The sequence below is a fragment of the Micropterus salmoides genome, unplaced genomic scaffold, assembly GCF_014851395.1.
Source record: "Micropterus salmoides isolate LMB-PRFRI ecotype aquatic unplaced genomic scaffold, ASM1485139v1 Ms_hic_scaffold_3, whole genome shotgun sequence".
Lineage (NCBI taxonomy): Eukaryota > Metazoa > Chordata > Actinopteri > Centrarchiformes > Centrarchidae > Micropterus > Micropterus salmoides.
The window spans coordinates 34,257,472-34,279,787 of record NW_024042261.1 but is presented as its reverse complement, the minus strand read 5'-3'; the positions used below and the strand labels follow the sequence as shown (position 1 = coordinate 34,279,787).

Below are 22,316 nucleotides of genomic sequence, written 5' to 3'. Positions count from 1 at the left end.
TATAGAAAATATGGTTATATATAATATCTGGTTTGCCTTTCTGTTTACAGTGCTGCAATGTTGGCTAAGTGACAGCTGACCTGCAGATAGTGCTAAAGTGTGGCTGATGTGAACAACTCAATAGGCTCAATCAATAGGCTGATCGAGGCTATTACATTATATACACTACAACAACATCGCTGCCAGTCTTATATGAAGATTGTCTTCCATCTTGATGTTGTTTTTTTCCTTTAATTTGACTGACCTGTATCTGATATAAGATAATGTTGGCTGATATTAAAGGCCATGTGATATATCATTTGAACTCTACTGCTCTCCCTTATTACTGACTGTAAAGATGTCCTTGAGTAAGGACTTGACACCCAAATGCTCCTATCGGCTAGTGGCAGACCGATAAAACTCTGTTGGTACTGGGCACTTCCCAGGTGGGATTCTGTGTAAGTGTGAGCCGGCTGCAGAATGAGACCATTCAGCTCAGTAAACTGGAAAAATGAGGGTTAAAGAAAATAATGCAATAGCCGTGAGCAGTGGGATCCCAATGGAAACTGGACAGTGATGGAACTCTGCTACTAGGTGATACAGGAATGAGATGTGCTCTGGCTTATAAATGAGAGGCTGTGGGGAGAGATTCCCATGTGTGGGAAGAGGTGCTTCATGAATGCCAACTTTGTCTGTGGAAAGCCTTTCACCTGTACTTTTGCCTTTATAGGAGGACATTTAGGATGAGCGAAGCATGTAATGGGACACACAAGAGGATGGATGAGGTGTGTCTCAGTGTGTGTATTCGGGTGTGTGTGGGGGAAGGCAGGATGAGGCCTGACAAATGAGCAGATCACCTGTTCAAACCAATTAGCTTGCACCCTGCAGTGGAATGAAAATAGATTACAACTGAATCTCAACTCAAGTTGACTTCAAAATGTCAGAACTCTCTTATCTCTGCTATCTAAGGTGGAGACAATTAATTGTGCTGGCCTCATTTTTATAGAGTCTAGGCACTGTTTAAAAGAAACAGAGGATAAACTGCACCAGACAGCAAATTCAAGTGCAGTTTTTACTGGGATGAGGCAGAATACATTATCAAATCAAAGAACAAGTATTTCCTTATGAGTTCAGTGTTTTATGATGGCAACATGAACTAAAAAGGGGCCATTAAAAAGTATACTATATTGCAATAATACAGAACAGCACTCTAAACAAAGAGTTACAAAGTGCTTAAAAAAAGCTTAGCAGCTATTTGGGAAGAAATGCACTGCTGAATCCAGTAATACCCACAGCTCATTTAGACAAGCTCACAGCCACAAATAAATTAATACTCATACTACAGCATGATGAGAACTGTGACATGGAACATAAAGAAACAATTCATAATGCAGCAGTCACAGCAGGCAAAGATACAGCCACTACACAAGACAGTTGCTTAAAGCAGATTTGTGTTTTTGGAGAATCTATTTCATTCAACACATTAACTGGCAAATAAGATGAAGAAACACATGTGAGCTGAAAATAGAAATCGATATAACATGATGCCACTGAGGGGCACTGAGCGCCGCTGTACTAGGGTGACAGGTCCAAATGAGTAACGGGGAGTACAAGTTTGAAAAGTGGAGATTGGAATGGAGGCAAAATACAGGCAGGAAGAAAGACTCTACAACTGCTGCCGCAGCTACTACATCTACTACTGCCCGTTATTATTCCTGGGATCATACCTTGATGTAATTCATTGAATAATGAACACAGACTCAGGCGAGTTTGTCACTATGACAACCATAGCTCAGACTGCCACCAGGTGCCCCTTCCCCTACTATTAATACCATTTCTAGCAAATGACTGGGATAAGGTCAGTGTGGTACACAGCCCACCATTCCAGTGAAATATGACACTTATCTGGTAACATCGACATATACAGAAATTCTAGCAACATAAGCCTTGCAAGGTGTTAGCATAACAGCAGTGTAGGCACTAACTGTGGATGTTGTTAAGAAATTTCATTCTGCTCAGGGTCTTTTTATGTCCATACATTGTTATCTGAGGGCAACTAACAATGTATCCAACACCGCAATAACTTCTCCTCTTCTTTACAGCAAATAAAGACTCAGGTTTTAACTTATTTGCCAGGTGTAAAAGCAACTAAATTGTCAAGTTTGCTCTGTCACTCACTATCTGATTAGTTCAGAAGTCAATTATTGATAAAGTTAGACGAACATAAATTCACTTGCACGCAAAATGACCCTGAACTTAAGTAATCAAAGCTTCAACTAACAAAAAATAAGTATTTTTGGCTCTTAGTGACAGTAATCATGATCAATGTTTCATTTTAGATTAAACAAAACATTAGAAATTATACATAACTTGAATAAAGTTCAGCTTTGAGCATCAGATCAGCCTGTTCCCTTGATGTATACATCAGTAAGACAAGCGAGGAAGATGCTGATGATTTGTTTTAATTTGAGATTTTTAGGTATGTCTGGAGCTGTGGAACTAATTCAATAATAATGTTTCCATTAAATTGCCATTTAATTCTAGATGTTTACTTTCAGCTGGGAATACAGCAAGACTATATTTCAGAGACATTACTGCCCTTCCATAATGTGATCTTGGTAGACTAAGATTGCAGATGATGGATGTGTGTGTGTGTGTGTGTGTGTGTGTGTGTGTGTGTGTGTGTGTGTGTGTGTGTGTGTGTGTGTGTGTGTGTGTGTGTGTGTGTGTGTGTGTGTAGATGATACCATGTGCTCTCTTGAAAGAATTACTGCTGTAAAAACCAGAGCTGCCGGCTCGTTTGCTTTTAGAAAACTCATTAACGAGGCACAAATGTGACAGGTTTTGCTATTAGATGCGTTTAATCCAGTCGCCTATCCCATCAAAAGCTGAGTTATGTGAAAACACAGACACCACAAGAAGAAATAAAGAAAAACAAGATCTTGTACATGGGTAAAGCGAATTATTATACTGTGAAAATTACTGATAAATAAGACATTAACTGAGATGGGAAGGAGAAAATTCAAGCATATATATGCATATACAGATATCTTTGCTGAACCCTACCTTGACCTCAACAAAGTCTGGCTGGCCCAACGCAATGAGCTCCGAATAGGCCTGCATCTCCTCCACATTCCAGGCCTTCACCAGCGTCAGTCTGTACACCGTCCTCTGTTTCTGGATGGACAGACAGAAGTGGGGATTGACAGAAAGGGTTGAAAAGTGAGGGCATAACCATGATATTGTTATTGTAATAGTGTGATGCATAATGTTTTATAGGTTTTACTTTCTCTATATTCATTTTCTTAAACAACCACATTCAATAAGGACAGTCCATTTATTTATCAATCAAATTGTTTAATGAGCATAATTGTGAACATAAAAATCCTAACGATTGTAGTGTTCAACACCGGGGTATTTCTCAACAGATTGTAAGGCACCAACACATTTGTGCCACACTTTTCTATAGATGTTTTGAGAGAAAGCCTCATCTTTATCACTAAATTCCCACAGTTAAACAAGAATTACATTAGGTGCAACAACAGTGAGAGCTGCCACAAACTAGGTGCTTGGTTTGGGATGATGGTCCAATCATCATATCAACCTTAACTGAACAAAGAAAAAACATAACACACATGATTGAAGCTCATACTGTAGTTTTGTGTATAAGTTTAAAAGGTGAATTTGACCTCTTTCACATACACATGTGCTGTATGTAATGAAATCAGGGAAGACAAGCACACGTTGCTTTTCTATGGTACACTTTAGTATAAAATCACTACTTGTTGCCTCTGAGAATTTTGCTCACCTTCGCTATCACTGTAATGCTGCTGATTTATTTTAAATTTAAACTCAAATTTCTGTACTTCTTATCTTTTATTTTAAGTTAATGGCCATGGCAATTTGTTGTTGCCAACATCTGTCCTCAAATGGCCAAACAGCAGCTCACAGATGTCTCGTCAACCATCTACTTTCTGTAAAAATTATAACAGAGCGTTACGGGAAGGTTTACTAATACTAACTGCTGCGTCGCAAAGAACTGCATATGTTAAGGATTACCCAATCACATCTGAAGGATGAAGATCTGGGCTAATTCAGGTCTTTTTTTCATGGAATAGTATCCACTATGTAACATCTTTTCCAATGACATTTCAAATACTTTATTTTCTCCAGGTACACCAGCTGTCAAAGATGTCCCATCGTGACAAAATACATTAATATAGAAGCAATTAAACAGGAATAAAATACATGTGACGAATTTGAGCTTAAGAGTCGGATAGCTTTGGGGAACAAGCTGCTCTGCAGTCTGGTGGTGCGGCAGCTGAAACTTCTATATCTCTTCCTAGAAAGCAGCAGGTTGAACAGGCTGTGGCTGGGTGGGTACTGTCCTTTCGGATCCTTTGGGCTCTGCGGCTCCTCACCAATATCTCTGATGCTCGGGAGATACTACTAACATTAATGGAAATGGGTCTAAATTAGTTATTTCAAACTGAAGCATTTAAATAACATTAATATAAAAACACTGAAGTCACTAGTACAAATATTACTCACATAAAACAGCGCAAGTATGAGTAAACCGTTTCTTCTGTTGCTGAGTTCTGTCGTAGCGGTTGTAATGGCTTTGATTCTGATTATTATTGTAGTGTTTTTTAAACCAGAGTTTGGTTTTGCATTGGTATCTTAGCTGCTTTAGGCCTGTTGTAGTCTGCCGACTCCTGAAAATGTTCATATTCTTGATATTCTGTGCGGTGGTTAGTTTGTGGTCTTTAACAGGAACCGATTTGACATAATTTGCAGATTCACATTAAAAGACATCTTTTAACAACATCCGTCTTTTCAAAGCCAAACCACCTCAATGCGAGTGAGGCAGACCCACGTCTAGTAATTCAATCTAATGACGTAGATTGAGAGGCAGGTGGTGTCAGTGATTTATCTCCTGGAGCTGTTTGTTCACTCATTTTTACCTTCAGTGGCTTCATGAATTTTTTAATTTTTAACTCTAGCACACGTGTACTGCATGCATGACGCAGTGAATGCACAGACGAGGTGTTTTTGATATTTTCTGCTCCCACATCGTTAAAACAACAATAAATATATTATCTAGATGATACATATCGAACAACCCTAATTGGCAGATTTAATATATACAGATTCAGATTAAGGCCAATAAAACCTGGTCTGGACATCACTCTTATACATGCTCAGTTAACTTTCCCTGGGTAAATTAAAGTATTGGAAACAGCTCTGCTCACAGTTGAATGGTGTAGATTCAGGCTATTGTTGTTTCTGTATAGCAGGGGAAAGAGGATAATTGACAATATGACTGAGAGGAAGAAAGGCAAGGAAAGGTTAGTAGAAGAGATGAAAGAAGGGGAATGGTGAGGAAAGAGGAAATGAGAAATGGATGAAACAAAGAAACATGTAAATGACCATAGAAGACTAAAGAGAACTCTTTCCCTCACTCTCTTCCTCTTTCACTGGAAGGTTATCTATAACACTAGGCTTTTTCAGCCCAGCGGGGAAGGGAATAATTGGCCAGCCGAAGCAGGGAGGTGAGGTATTTCAAGCTGCCTCTATTCCAAATCTGATACTGAGGCTAACTCTATCAAACCCCCAGCACACCGTCAGGGAGGCCAGGTGGAGGAGAGGAGGAAAGCTGTCAAACGGAGAACAGAGAAGGATGAGTGCCCAGGAAGGATGGGGACAGAGCCCACCATGAAATGGAGACTAAGGAATCTGGAGCTGAGACAGGGAGACGGGGGGTGATGGGAACAGAATGAGAGCTTATTTTTGGAAACTGTAAAGTTGCACACAGAGAAAAAACATAGTCACACTGAAGTGTACGTCAGTGTGCAAACACACCTACAAATACAAATGAAAGTTAACGTGAATTACAGATGCACCTAGCTAAGCAAGCTAGCTAACTCCACACATGGCTGTTAGCTCCGCCGTCTCATCCAAATATGGTCACGTCCGGTGCCGCTGGTTGCAAAAAAATCAACATGGCGGCCCCCTATTGTAAACTATATAAACTCGAGGCTTCAAAACAGGTGACGTCACAATGACTACGTCCACTTCTTATACAGTCAATGTCTCTACTCAATGCAAATCCATCACAACTGTGCACCACAGTGAAATACATCAGTATTAACACCAAAACAGTGAAAGCTCACATTTTGCTGGCTGCCACAACGAGCTACTGTCCTACTGAAACTCTTAAAGCATGTGACACTTAAAAGATACAGAATATTTTCATGCCAGAAATCGATTCCGGAGAAAAGAAGCCGCATGCCACTTCCATATAGTATACGACTGAGATCAGTGCATATAATTGTTGTTGCTGACATTTTCAATACCGAGTTTGTAAATCTGGTGTCATCCTCAGTATGTCTAACATGGTATTTTACATATATTTTACACTTTTTATCCAAAGCAACTTACAAATGCTATATAAGTCAGAGGTCACATGCCTCTAGAGCAACTAGGGGTTAAGTGTCTTGCACAGGGACACAGTGCAGTGGGAAGAGGTAAATCAAACCTGGGATTCCCATACCAAAGGCATGTGTCTTATCCATTGTGTCATCACCACCCTGCTAATGAGATGCACATGAGAATGCTGAACCATTATATTATTAGACACCAAGTAATTCTGTCTGTGAAACTGTGATGCAGTATTCAAAGTAATGAGATTCCAGTGGGTATGCAGTGAATGTGACAGCAGGCAAAACTGTCAGTCTCTGGTCAAGCAGGACTTCGCTGTCACTCATCTGCCCTAAACTGGATTAACCTTTAGTCGCTGAGTGGGAAAAAACAGTGATACTAACATACCCATATTCACCAGCATCCTACATTAGATATGTTTAATGTCCACATATTGTTTTAATATACGTTTTTCATAAATGGTCAAGATAGAGAACTTGACCAAATTAAAAGGTTACCAAACAGCATCTTAACATCACAATGTTTATTGAAAGGCTATTGGTTCTTTTAATTCTAAGATATTCCTGTTTTTTACCCACCCCTGTAGTTACCTCACATTGTTATTTGCTGTTTGCATGTGGTGAAAATGGGGATCTAAATGCAATCAGAGTGCAATGATCTATCGTCATTGATTTGCCTCGAGCCGTGCACTCACAAACACCTCAAGCTGAGTGGTAATGAATTTGTCCATTGTTTGCTAAAGCATTAAACAAGAGGAAGCAGGACAATTACAGATTGGTGTAATAGAGGCTCCCTCTGAGAGACTTCACAGCCTACATCTTTTCTAGGTTGTTATGTGGGTACACTCAAGCACTATTTTTCCCCCTCACTTTGGCTTTTTAGGAATCACAGAGAGAATCGATTTACACAAGGGCTTGATGCAGGCTGTGATAATGGACTTTCCCTCTGCTCACGAATGATGACAAGGCACACAAGGTTATTGGACACACTTTTTGAAAATGCTGCTGGGGTATCTGTGGACACAGATCACACACTTAATAGAAATGTACACCCCTGGATGTTTTTATTATGTCGGTAATGGCAGTATCATTATCAACTCTCTACTTAAAACACACATCCCCCCTTGAGTTAAGTGTTAAAGGTTTGAAGTGCTTTCTATCATTGATTGGCATCTTCCTGCTATTGCATAGGATCTTGGTTAATATAGAGAACATCCCAATCTACCGCTTCCAACAGTCTGGTAGTGAGATACAAGATTGCTTTAAAATTTTACTTTAATAACTTTCCAAGAAATTAACTGTTGTGTTAAGTTGTGATGGAGCTTCAGTGAATTTCCAGGCAATGTTCTTTTCTTTTCAAAAGTTTAATCACATTGAACAGCATTGCCTCACCAATTCCCCAAATCTAGGGAAGCAGAGAAAATGATTTCCCAGCACAGTGCAGTACAAAGCCTTTTTTGAACAATGTTATTATAAAGGCCTCTTGATATAAAATCATATTTATAATTGTTGTGAGGCCAACTGCAAATTAAGAAATCAAATGAGCAATCTTACTTGTGGAGGATTTGTGTAATTGTGTAATTTGCAACTGTACAGCAATAGTTTTACCTTATTTATACAGGTAAATTTCACTGAGATGGCATATTCTTTTGAGCAGCACCTTACTTAACAGTAACATACAGTTCAACTTCTTGTTCACAAACTCACCTCTCTTACCACCTGGCTGGAAGCCAAACTAGCGCTTTGGACAGCTTACCTTCTCTCCCAGAGCCCTGAGGCTGTCCAGGAAGCGGGGCCAGAAGTCCTTGAAAAGTGGCCGGTCAATCTTCTTCAGGCTGTCTTTGGTACTGGCGTCCACACTAACATACAACTGGGTAACTGGCACCAGGCTCCTGGAAATAACAGAAATTATGGAGGGAAAGGAGATTAAAATGATCCAGAGTCTAATAACAGAGAGTACAAAACCTAGAAAGCATTTGAAGAAAAAAAATAAGAATAAAAAGGGAAAAAAAGAATACATTTTAAATTCAAGACTTTTTCTTGAGTCGCAGTCTTCCCAAATGTCATCAAGCCATTACATACTGTTGAGAACATATGAGTGAATTTCTGGCAGCTCTCTGAGACAAGACAAAAAAACATTTGGCCTAAATATAAACATGGGTGAAAAATTCAAGTGCACGAAAGTATCTGCATTTGATGTTTCTCCACGCTTTTCACACAGGTTATATACAACATACAGGTTATTCATTTAATTTGTACCATCAATTTGCCCCCTGTCTATAGATCTGCTTCTTAGTGTACCCTTCTTTTTCTACCTTGATTCGATAACATACATGCAATGACGTGAACTCAAACGCTCTATGTAGTTGTGGAAAAAGCAACAACTGTATTCCAAAGGCAAATGAGGTGGCGGATGAGAAAGCTGTGAAAAACTCGGAGAGCTTCTCATCAACATTAAATAAGAAAACACTTTAACTTATTTGCGTGTAGCTGCACTCTTGCACAATCTGTGAGAGCAAGACACACCAGAGTAGTACACAGAACCAGAAAAGTGTAAAAGATTCATTTGACTGAAACAAGAAGAGAACTAGCCTTCCGTGTGTCTTTAGATGGGAGATAAACATATTTCTGTGCAAGAGAGGCAATTATGTAAAGATGCAAAAATAGCCAATTATCCAAATGAGCAATAAAACAGAAAGTCCAGAAATTCAGCACTTTTGGTGAATCTTCGTACAAAAAATAAACAGTCCCCCCTTCATCAAATCATGACTGGACGAGAGATTCTATAAACTGCAACAGCTCATCTCAAACCAGGTGGCTCTGGCAGACAGGAAACAAATGGCTGATGGCTGATGTCCTGGCCTTCAACCTGCTCGATGAGTAGTTAGTGGACATATTGGCTTTGTCAGGGTACAGTATATCTTTATGACAACCTGCAAGGCTTCTGGACAGAGTGGCATTTCTAGATTTGAGGTCAAAGGGGAAAGAGTGTCTGAAATGAGGGTAAACATCTGGACATGAAAATGTCCAAAACAGCGACATACACCCTCTACAGTCTAGGCTGGTGATAATCTGTTTCTAACTGCTCGCTCAAATGTAGTTACGTAGTTACACTTGAATGCTCAAATCCTCTGTTAAGCTCATGATTCTCTCCTCTCTCACACACAAAACTGATTCTGCTCTTACGATTCTGTGCCTGTATGCTCACAAATGTTGAATTGTAGATTGAGCAGCGCTCAGAATTTGTTTTTGTGCTCTCTCAAATCTTTTGGTGTCAATACACAATCATATTGTGTTTGCAATTTTTTTTATGTGAAGCACTTGCACGAAACTACAATTCCTCCCAAATAGTTGTTTTTTTCTTTTTATGTGCAAAGAAACTTTTAAGTGAGCTAACATAATTAATAATACAATAAAGATCTGTTTTAACTTTCTGTCTAATGCTGTTTTCTTTTCAGTGAATGGCAATGTTGCTCTATAAACACTTCACACTACATACTGTTTATGTGATGATTTTTTTTCTCTTTTACACAAAGGGATGTCAGAAAGGTATACAGCTACAGAGTTGTGCTGACAGAATGTAGAAGCCACAGTGCTGGAAAAAACTTTTCATGATGATGCTCAAAAACTCTCCAGCATCAAAAGTGCGTAACACAGAAAGTTGCATGTGTGTTTGTGTATAATCTGTTGCACATACAGCCATGAGGTGGAACGTCTTTTATGAATTTTTCATACAGTTACTGGAGGTGCCTCCAGTAACTGTGCCTGTGGTGAACTCCTCTATCAAAGAAACAGATGCAGAAAGGGGAAGACCTGAACACTGTTAAACCACAGACAGCAGAAAAGTATGTGTACAATTGAAGGAAATGGGATTTTGTTTATGCTGCTCAAAGCACTGCAAGTTTAATTTGATGTATTGCAGATGTTTTATGTTTTGAGCACAACAAACAACTTCATTCAACCACACTGTATTGTACCCTGCTTGTTAAAGCACACACAGCACTCACAACTGTGGAGACTGAACAATTGATGTTTTCTACTAGAGAACCAAATCTAACTGCTAAGACACACTCATGCTCCCTACTTTTCAATTCATTCTCCCAGATTTCAAAGAAAAAAGCTTGCAAAGGAAAGGCTAAAAAACGCCAAAACAGATTGGGTGGAATTGATATTTTGAGTGTAAGAAAGAAATAGTAACAGCCACACAAACAAGGAGTGTGTGTCAGTTTTGCACCAACCTGATTTCCTGAGGAAACTGTGCATTGGTGACCAGGAAACTGGAGATGTGCTGTGAGTGGAGGAGGCGGATGAAGGTGTTGATTTCGGGGTACATGATCGGCTCACCCACGAGGGAGAGGGCACAGTGCTTGACTGCCAAGCCCTCCTCGTACCGCTCAGGTTTCACTCCAGGGACACCTGGTGGGAGAGAGGTTTTGAAGCAGATTCCACCTTTGACTTAACCGGTGTCTCCCAACAATAAAATGAGAGGCATCACATGTGGAAGCACAAATTAAAGCACTAGAAGGTTAAAACAAACAGTGGGGAATACCAGCATTAGGTCAGGGTTTGAAGTGAGGTCAAACTAAGTAATTAGATAAAACCAAATAGACACAAGACGTGTGGTGCTCATGAAAAAAAAGAGGGGGAGGAGAGACAGTAAAAGTTTCAGCTTTAGGAGTTGGGCCCATTGTTCATCCCTCTTCCACTCCCTCTCACTTTCCTTCCACAGGGTGCTCTTAGACTGCAGGGCTCTGTAAAAACATGCTCAGCATAGGTTCCTGACTGTGTCGGATGAATATTATAACATTTTTTTGGTTAGGGCTATTAAACTTGAAGATTTCTAAATTTACCAAAAGAAAATAATTTGTTTTGTTGTTATTTATAGTAACAGTTGAAAAGACAGCTAAGCACTGAACACAGTACAAACCATATGCATCAAATGTTGCTCCAAATAAGACTGATTTCCTGACCCAGTACAATGAGTGAGGAATCATTTCTAAGTTTCCATTAGTAATGGCTATGGTGGTTATGGTTGCCAAAGGAAATTATAATTGTCCTATTGAGGAAAGTCCACATTTGGATCACGACTACAGACCACCGAATTTACATAAAATCAGATACATAGAACAAGCAAAATGATTTAATGAAAACAACCACCTGGGACATGACACTGAAAAAAAACCCTGGAGAGATGATGTGAGTCTTTATTTGAATATGGAGATATATGGAATCTGTGATTTGATCAAGTCTGCTTCTGGGATTTGGGGGGGGTGGGCAAGGAAGTAGGGGTGTTAAGTAAAGTAACACAGATGCACCCGCATTATATAAGCCTGCTTTCTGTTGATAATATAAAATATTAAATGCTGTATAACATGGCAAGATTTTGGAATAAACAAATAGTAATAGCTTAAGGGGGACAGTCTTAGGGGGTTTAACGTAATATTGCTGTAGATACAGCAGATGGCATTTAATTTAAGAGTACATGCTGTGAATCTTAAATAAATAAAGGTTTGGCCTGCTGCCTTCATTTGCTTTAAAAACTGTGTGAATTATTAATAAGTTTGCAACATTTTCTACGATCGAACCACAGAAATCAACTGTTACTGTGTTACTACCTTTCAAGGACAAATTAAATCTCACAACAGCTGCAAAGACATCAAACAACAAACTGTCCCCCAGGAGAAATCCCACTTAGCTCTGTTCATAACAACCAGCTGAGGAGCGGTGCATGTGTGGTACGACAAGTTGTGAAACCTCATTAAATGTATATATCTTATGTTGTTAGAAATATGAAATTCCACTACATTCTCACATAATTCTCTCCCTTGAGGTCCTTGGATCTCTCAGATAAGAAGTCTTTCAGCGAGGACATGGGGATCAATTACACGTTGAGTGATGATGGTTACAGACTGATTCAAGGGAAGACAGAGATTATTAAAGACCTTCAATGTCCTCTGGACTTGACCTGCATTATCTCTGGTTCAACACCAACACTCACAGAAGAGTCATTATCCTCTGGTTTGCAGACTTCTTCTCCCGGTTTAATTTGCTCATAATGTGTGATTCAGGAAATACACTGAACACTTCCCGGCGGCATTGTTTGGAAAAAATCAAACAAGGACATATGTGTTTGGAAGGAAGGGTGCAGTGTAGGAGTACAGTGTGAATGACTGGGAGTGAGTCATTTTAAAAATTAAAAGTGCTGAGTTGTTGTAGCTAAGAGAATCACAGAACAAAATATTTAATTCATGCTTTGACTTAGAATATCACCAAGCAACAAACAAACCACCTCAGAGTTTTTATAAAAGGCGCATCCAAGCACCTGAAACAGCATTTAGGTGGTTTCACCAGAGATCCAAGACCCAATGAATCAGACTCTTTAACGTCCTGCAAAACAGTGAATCCCTCCTTAACCAATAAAATATTATCAAAGTTAAAATGATCCATTAAGTGTTATATCCAGTCACAACATGCTCTGTCAACAGGAATTAAATCACTTTAAGGGCAAAATCATCTCATGGGGTCTGTTAAGTTAAGTGTGGTCTGGATTCCTACAGTCAGAAATGGAATTCTGACTTTGAATTTGTAATTCAAACTGCATTTTTTCACATTTAAAGGGTGACTAATAACTTTGTTTAGAACTGCAATTTGATGAGACATTTCAGGCAGCAGATCATCATGTAGTCAGAGCAGAAACCAACCTGTTAATCACATTGTGGGTTTACAGAGGCACTGTCTGGAGAGCTCATTGAGCTAGGCATTATTAAATGTATCACTGTCAATGGTAAATGGAGTTGAAGGCTGCCTATTATGATTTTAAAGTGCAACTGGAAAGAAAATTATGGATGATAACAATATAGGCTTTCACTTTGCTCTAGTCTGTTTCTAATTATAATTGCAGCTTTACTTTGTAAAAGCAATCAGAAAATGGATTTTTCTTTATTTTATGCACACAATGTCGTAATTGTAATCCATTTTGTGACTTTTTTTTTTTTTACTCTAAGTAACCTAAGAAGCAGAAGCTTACTGTCAACATAAGGTTATGTGCGCTATTGTTCCATTATAGTCACATCAGGAAATTACATTTTCTATGACATGCATTATAATACCTCATGACTGCTCTGAGAATGATATTAGCTATAAAGTAGCCCTTTGAAGAAGATATGTCTCAAAAGCTTTTAGCATTTGGCATCCCTCTCATTTCCTGAGTACAATTACTTCTCTGTTTTTATAATGGGATCAGCAGTGGCTTTGAGGATATATCAAAGCCACTATAATATATATATATATATATATATATATATATATATATATATATATATATATAACTGTAAGGTAGCAGGATCAAGCCAGGCCTTAAGAATACTTTGGCTGGAGATGAAGTCACACATGTTGGGGCAGCTGTGGCTCAGGAGGTAGAGTATGTTGCCCACTGATCACAGATTTGGGAATTTGATCCCATCCCCCCTGTCCACATAGCAAAGTGTCCTTGGGCAAGACACTGACTTAACCACAAATTGTTCCAGATGGTTGACCAGCACCTTGCATGGAAGCTCGCTGCCATCAGTGTCTGTGTGTGTATGTGTGTGTGAGAGTGAGAGAGTGAGTGAGCCAGTGAGTGAGCGAGCGAGCGAGAGAGAGGCTGTGCTGACAGGGATCTGCAGGCTAAATTAGTTCTGAGTCTCAACGGGCTTTGCTTTGCATCACACCTGTGAAATAATGTACATGATGTAGTTTGGATTTGCCATTTGCTTTTTGTTTTTTCTATTTTTTATCATTGTAACTTGAATGCCTTTGGCTTTTTGAATGTTGGTCAGACAAAACAAGAAATGTGAAGCCATCGTCTCATAATTTGTGCAATTGTGCTGGGCATTTCTTACAATTATTTGTCATTTTATAGATTAAATGATAATTGTTTAATTAAAAAGCTTACTGATAGATAAAGGCCATGTCTACACGAACATGGGTATTTTCATAACCGTGACTTTTTCTACGCAGTTCGGCCGTTCGTACACACGGAAACGCAGAATCAGGTCACTGAAACCCAACATTTTTGAAAACTCCTGCCAGAGTGAGGATTTTCAGAAACTCTGGTTGCAGTAAAACCAGGGGTTTTGCCTTACGACGTCACAGTATGCGCCGTTATCCTATGTGTTTGATGTCAGATTGTGCGCCACTGCCTGCTTTATTTACAATTTTATTAGGCTCTGATTGGCCAACATGGCTTTACGGTTAGGGCCATATCCCAGCCAGGTGTTTTGGCATGCTCTTGGCAGCGCTTGATAGCATGTGTTTGCGTTTTCATGTGGACAGAGATTTTATTTTAAACGCAGGAGGGAAAACTCCGGTTATAAAAATACCCGTGTGGACTAGGCCTAGGCTGTAAAAAATAATCAACATAGCTTGCAGCAAATATCTTGTTTAAAACTGTTAAATCCATATGGGATACAAATAATTTTCCAATGAGTGCTTGTTTGCTTTAATAAATGTCTGATTAATGTGTCACCACCATGTTTTGACAACATTTCCCAAAACCTCTCATAGAAAATCTGCTAAGGGAATACTCACAGGATCATCACTAAATTCTGTTTTGTCCGAGCTTTGGGCATCCATCCAGCCATCCTCAGCCAATGCTGGTAGGAGCCAATGAAAAAGTCCCAAATGCCAACAGTATTAAAACAAGTCCTATAGAAGGAGCCCACAAATGTAGGCACAGAGATAATTCTTCTATTACAAAACCTTACATACAGTCCTTTTACTTTTATTCTGAAGAACCCTTAGTGAGGTTACTGCTCAAATGTTGAAAAGTTTTGAGAAAATAAAGAGTGAAGAGTGAAGTTGTACTAAATAAGCCACAGTGGAGGTGCCAGATGGGGAAATTAAATTGTGTGTGTGTGTTTGTGTGTGTTGAAAAGTGATTGATGAGGTAGTACAGCAAGAGTGTGATGAAACCGCAGCATTTTGATCTTCACTCTGCTTCATTACACATAGTAAGTAGCTAGTAAGGAGGCAAAGCGTGCATAACGAAGACCTTGTGTTGTGTGTTATTGTGCCCATGCTTATTTCTATTGTTTTGATTGTAGACACAGTGTAGCTGATGGATAAACAAAAACCAGATAGACTGCTGGAGAAACAAAGCTATACAACGAGAAGGAACATGAGGGAACACTCGTATTTACATATTTACATGTGTGACCGTCTAAAGGACCGACCTCTGAACTGCCGAATCATGTTCTGGTGCTTCTCCAAGGCATCCTGAAGGATTTTCTCAGCAGGGTCCATCTTCCAGCGCCACTCTGTGCCCACAGGGTTTGTGTGATGTCTGTTAGGTTTGGCACACAGATAAACAGATAAGGAACAGCAGCAGACATCCTGTAACCACTCAGTTAGGAATGCCACTCTACCACTTGTTCACCACCTGCTGCAGCTCACTGACACAAAACACATTTCACTAAATTTAGAGGAGAATCCTTCTAACAAGTTGACAAATATCAAGACCGAAGAAATTTATTAACAAACTGAAAGTGAAATAAGGGCCATGCGTATTCTATTCTCACACTATATAAACATATATAGTGAAAGAATGTATCCTACTGTAATAAATTGCACCTCCTTTGGGTGTTAATAACACCTTCTGACTGTCTGAAGTGTGATGTGTAGGTGCAACAACAGATCCTGATCGCAAATTTCAGACAGTCTGTCACATGCATATGGACACACTCACATCAGACATGCTAGCCTTGCACATCAAATGTAATTCCACCTGTTGCTACAGAGAGGCGGATGGTGAGGGCAGCTGTAACAATACATCTGTACCCTGAAATTGCTTACTTCCTGTCATCCCACATAGCTGCCTTAAGAGAGGCTGGCTTATCTGTGGTGACAGAGAAGCAGTTCACCGCAGCACATTCTGACAGCAACCTTTCAGTGCTCAACACGGCCACCTTTTTAAATGGAACTTGAGGAGAGAAAAAGGCTCAGTCTCTCACCGGTGTCATGATGAATCAGTGTCCACCTTTAGGCCTCGCAGTTATGCTGGCCATTAGTCTTCTGCACATAAATCATTAACTTGTTTGCCACAGCCAGATCAACAATGACAGGGAGTAGTCATGACTAACTATGTGAACAACTTATTACGTGCTTGTTTAAAGGAGAAAACTTGCAAAGTTGCAAAGTTACACGCAGACAATAATCCCCAAATGTTATTAAAATGTTAAATTGCCTGCCTACTTGTGGTAGATTCCACTATAGTTCAAGTGGTAAAATGTTATACTCTCAAATAAACCAATGTCTTTAATAACTAATTCAAGTTTTACATAACGTGACAGCAGTGCACCTTTCATTGTTTTAAGGTTTTATAAAATAAGTAAAGGAATGTAGCCAACTGGATACCAATAAATACCAAATTGTTTCAGCACAGACTTATTGTTGCGGTGGCAGCCCGGCTGATGGTGAGTGCCCTGTTTTTCTTTTCCTCCTTTGCATCCTGGTTTCTCCTGTGTCTCCTCCTCTCTCCCTCTGTGTGCTCTCCCCCTCTCTCCGCTCCGGAGCCCGGCTGGCTATCCACACCTGCGTCTCATCAACCTCCATCTCCGACCGCCACACCTGCCAGCTATCAGCTTCATCTCGACCAGTATTTCTACCCCGGCTCTCCACTCCATCCTCGCTTGATCGTCGTAGCTCCTGACTTGGTGCCACAGCCACATTCAAGCTTTTTATGAACTTATTCACGTCAAACTTTTTCGTCTCCTGTCACCCTGAACTAACCCTGTCTGTCTGTTTCCCCCGCCAGGTCCACTCACCTCTGCCTCCCCGTTCGCCCAGCCGGGCTCGCCCACCTGCCTTCCCCTCTCACCGCCTCCATGGCACTCCCCGGTTCTCCCCTCGCTCCTTGCTGGACCACCAGCCACCACATCCTTCCCACCTCGGCCTCCCGCCCCCCCTCGGCCCTCTCGCCTGAACCTCTCCTGCTCCGCCAGCTCCTTGGTCCCCCGCGCCCACGTCTGCCGGTGCCCATCTTTCCCCCTTTCTCCAGCCCCTCTACATCCCCTTTTTTCCCCTCAATAAACCTCTTTAGAAACCTGAAGCGTTGCGTTTGGGTCCGTTCTGTCCATAATCCTCACACCTTTTCAGATAGGAAGCGATTTGCGCTGCGCTCTAGCCGCGGGGTTCAGCGCAAAAGTTCGACTATTTTGCGTGCATGCAAGATTGCCGAGCAGCGCGCTGTGCTGCGCTTGCACTTTGCTTGACACAGCAACAAACTGCCATTGAAAATAATGGGTTTCACAGTGCAGCAGTGCTGTCGTGGCAGTCTGTTTGAAAGGTCCATTACCCCTATTACATAGACTTCTCCCTGAATTTCCCAAGATTCTTCTTACTGATTTCAGGGACCAAAAACAGCCAACAGTAAAAGTTATTTCTGGCTAGGTTCTAAGGACCTAGGGCTGGTTTCATAAAGACATTTTACACTGGTCTATAGTATTAAGCCGGTCTTAATTTTGCTCATAGTCCAACGCAAGTTAAGACATTTCAGTTTCATTAAAATTAAGACTTATTCTAAGCCCAATAATAATGACCCTATATATAACCTGCTGGGAGACAGCAGAGAAGCCAGCGTCACATGTTTTTGTTTAACCAACTATCTTGAGCCTGACTGATGAGTTAGCGGAAATACTTGGCCCCACTACATTAAGAAGTCTGCTACAGGTCTGTACTGCAAAGAAAATTTACACTAAGGCAAGTCTTTTGCATTGTTATACTCTTAGCCTTAATCTTAGCAAATTTGTCTTACTTAAGATAGTAAAGAACCACACAGCTTTGTGCAAAAGATGAATTTGATATCTGAGTATGGTATTAGGGACTGACTATTAGTTTGATCTAAGTCATAGGCTAAGTCTATCTTTGTGACACTGGCCCCTGAAGCCACTCCAGTGGCTGTATTCTTCAGGTACATACCTCCAGCAGAAGACACACTTGTTAGCACAGGCGAGGCTGGGGGTAGTCTCCATGCACCGGTGGGACTCAATCCCATAGAAAGTGTGCTTGTAACAGCCTCCTCTCCCTCGCAACATAGACTAACCAACAGAGACAACAACATTCATGTGAATCATGCAATCAGTTGGTCTCAAAGTGTCATGCTTTACTGAGAAGAGTAAATTCCATTACCTTGGTCCATCGACAAAGCTTCACTCCTGAGTGACTTCCAATTAGTTTGTACCCTGCACGGAAAGAGAAAGAACATCATATGAGAAGAATACGGCTGAACAGTGAACACCTCTTTGACCCAGAACCACATAGGGCAATTTCAGCTGATAATTAACACATAGAAAAGTGGAGATTACATTTTCTTTGAGTGGTACATCAACAAAGCCCTGCTCAGCATCCACAAAGTCATACTCATTCACAGTCATCCGCTAGGCTACTGAACATCTCCAACAAAGCAACTAGTGGCAGCTCAAGGGCACGTCAACGGTAGAAAGGAGTGGATAGCGTTTCAAAATCCCTTTCAGCACAAAAGGCGGATAAAGTGTTTCAAATTCACTTTCTTCACAATTCTGCCTCTCTATCCTTTTATATTACCACTGCCTACTACCACTGGCTATGAATGGCCACGTTTGGGTAAGTCCTCGCCGGCTTCTCTGGGGTTTTTTAAACGCTCCTCTATCCTCGGTCAAAGAGAATAGTTTTATCTCTATCACTTAATCTGCTCAAGAAATACCAGAACAAGATATTAGGACTGCTTCTAGGGGAATCAAAAAGTGCCAAATGTTTAAAAAGATTTTCTTCTTAAGCCATGCAGTGTTGCAAAACAGCCTGATGTGGAATTCAGGTGGCATTTTTTTCATTTCGGATCCTTGTATTAAAACAGAGAAGGGAATTTGTGTCAGGGTGTATATGAGCTCTCACTGCTTCCACAGATTGCATGTTTGATGCTAGATGAGTCAAACACAAAACTTTACTCATCAAGGCTGTTTAGAGAATTGTTTAACGGTGAAAATACTTATTTCTAATTTACAACCTGAATGAAACAGCTTGCCATTGATCAAGCTACTTCTTTTGATAAGTAGAAGAATCACTCTAACCCTAAACGCTCAAATACAAAAAGGCACACACACAGAATTCAATTCCCTTTTGCTTGAACACCTAATGTGTGTTGTGCCCGTTTCTCTTTGGGGCCAAAACATGCTGAACAGCATAAAAACCTTTTTTATCCATCTGATAATACCTTGAGAGCAAATGTCCTCCCTCTAACCTCCCTCCTAGCAACTGCGAGACACATAAAAACTACATAATCCCATGCCAACATACTGTGGAAACCACAGTAAGGATTTGGGCCTGATGGGAGTTTCTTTAACTATTAATGATCTTAATGTAAGCAATGTTTCCCCTCTTGTGTTTGTTAGGGAAATTGATTTCCAATGCCTCCGAGTCCTTTAATGTGTCAGTGGAGAGGCTTGAGCCAAGTGTGGGGGAGGCAGACGAAGGGAATAAAGTAAAGGTTTTTCTATATCCCCTTTATCTTTGAGAAATGCCATCTATTATGCCATCTATTATAAAAGTACAGTATGTGCTGTGAATAATTGTACTTTCTGTTCTGTTCTGTTCTGTAGCACAAAATCAGTGGTGCCCAAGCAATTTGGGTATAACATTATTGACAATTCTGCAAACAAGTTATTCTTTGATCTGTGATACTCTGTCGTCCACTCTGAGCCGCCTGAGGGAAATAAAATGAGCAGGGAGAGAACGTGTTTAATTAAAGAGTTGGAAAATCAGCTTAATTTGTTTGGAGATCTGCCGCGTCTTTTTCAGGATCTAACATGAACTAGTTTAAGTCAACACTGGACAATGTATTTTTCAATCTGTGAAGAGTGAATATTCTAATGAGAAATAACATTTTTCCTTGTAAAATGTTATTAACTTATATATTAACTAATTTAAAACTCACTTAATGACATTCTTGCAGCAGATGTGCCAGATTTTCTATCATGTGGAAAAAAATATAGCTTTTGCTATTGATTATAGTTATTAAGGTATTAAGTGCACTAATACCATTAACTATGACAATTTCACAATTTATTCCCACTATGTTTACACTTTACTGGTGCAAATACACACATTTCACAGAAATAGATTTAAAGGTGTGTAGGTAGGTACGGTATGCACGTTTGTGTGCAATTTAAAAAATCTGGTCTACTCAACTGTGATGACAACAAACTATTTTCTTAAATGTGCAGGATTATTTTAAAACTTTCTAGGACATTACACAAGAGTTTCAATAGATTTGTGACATTCGCATCCATGTCATGCCAGAAAACAGGAAATACAGCCTTCCAAGACCCAATATCATTAAAACAATGCCAAAACCTTCATCCTTCATTCTTTTATTGCAAATAAAACAAACTGTCGACTGGGACTGACTGCTGCCAACATAAACACCATGAAATGGGTCAACATTTGGTCAAATGAAGTGAAGTCTTGCTCACAAAGTCCTATTTATAGAGTGTTGTGTAAGCCAACAGCGGGGGGCAACTAGCTGAAAATTACTGGCCAGTGCTATACAAGTGAATGGACTAAATAGAGATAGTAAAATGAGTCAACAACCTAGACTTTATGAAAGGCATAAAACATATGGATACACTACATGTAGCTTCATTTACCCAAACACAAGGTAAAATATCATAATTAAGCCATACTTAAAGTTAAGCATTCAGACAGAGCCCACCTTCTTTGAATTCAGGCAACATTGACATGAATCTGAATCTTTCATACGAGCAGCACAAATATATATATATATATATATATATAGATATATTTGTATATATAAATATATACAAATATATATCCACCAGATCATTTCACATCCAATTTTAAAAATACCAGGTGGAAAGTGACATTGCCTGTACATTATGGATATCAGGGGTGAATGTGTAATCTAAGATGTTGCAATGAGTTAACGCCTAGTTTACGTGTAGAGGACCATCATTTTTCAAAGGAAATGTTCAGTAAAATATATAGCATAGTTTTAAATTTGAACCGACAAAACAAAACTTCTTCTAAAAGGTGACTAAGTACATAAGTTTAACTACAAGGTCTGGATGTTGAATTAAGAATTTACCACCATGTTGAAACCTGCTAGGAGTAATTTTGTTGAGGTTTCAATGTGGGAGGAGAGAGAATTAAAACACTTTTCAACTGCACCCTGAGGACAGGAGGAGGCACAGAAGGTAATTGGACTGCAGTGCATCATTAAGTGCCATTAGCCAACACACATTCCCCAGCTCCACACCTCTCCTCGTGACGCACCTCTGACCAGCTTTACCTGACCAATTTCTCTGTCACAATATTAGAAAAAAGGCTGCAAGACAGGACAGAATTTCAGCAGCTCATTAACCTTAACATAATCTAACCAGACGTTCCAACATAATACTTCTTCCAGTGTGGTATGCCCAAGTAATTACCATCTGAGGCCAGTAAACAGGATACTTGATGAATTACAGTGCAAAAAACATCTGAGGTAAACTGAGTTTAAGAAGGGACAACTAGGTCAGTGACAAATACTTTTCAGAAATAACATCTAAATAGAAATCTCCAGAGGCATGTTTTTTTAGATTTACTGCTGAAAAAAGCAATGACTCATAATTCATGTATTAAGTGAATTATGAGGTTGCTGCCCTTGTGGAAAGAGCAAATTTAAGGATATGCTGACAAGCAGCTGGTGTGCTAGGTCTGTAATGTGATTTTTTATTGCAAAGCAGTGCAGCTAGATAATATGAATATATTATCCACAGTGACACTCAGCAGATGTTCTTTTAGAAATGGCTACAAAAGTCATAACATAGCACCACCAGTCGAAACAGTGTCCATTGTGTACCATACTGATGTTCTTTTGATCTTTGT

The 22,316-nt window shown here is 39.8% G+C and overlaps 1 protein-coding gene across 1 annotated transcript in view; it reads right to left on the bottom strand.

Annotated features, from left to right (window-relative positions):
- The window catches only part of tyw1 (tRNA-yW synthesizing protein 1 homolog (S. cerevisiae)), a 50,569-nt gene that overhangs the window by 15,817 nt on the left and 12,436 nt on the right, over positions 1 to 22,316 (bottom strand). The window contains exons 9-14 of the mRNA XM_038693314.1: positions 18,585 to 18,637; positions 18,375 to 18,493; positions 15,632 to 15,741; positions 10,658 to 10,835; positions 8,176 to 8,311; positions 3,046 to 3,156 (exon numbers count right to left, since the gene is read on the bottom strand). Of these exons, the coding sequence (XP_038549242.1) occupies positions 3,046 to 3,156; positions 8,176 to 8,311; positions 10,658 to 10,835; positions 15,632 to 15,741; positions 18,375 to 18,493; positions 18,585 to 18,637 (707 nt within the window). The remainder of the gene's footprint in view (positions 1 to 3,045; positions 3,157 to 8,175; positions 8,312 to 10,657; positions 10,836 to 15,631; positions 15,742 to 18,374; positions 18,494 to 18,584; positions 18,638 to 22,316) is intronic.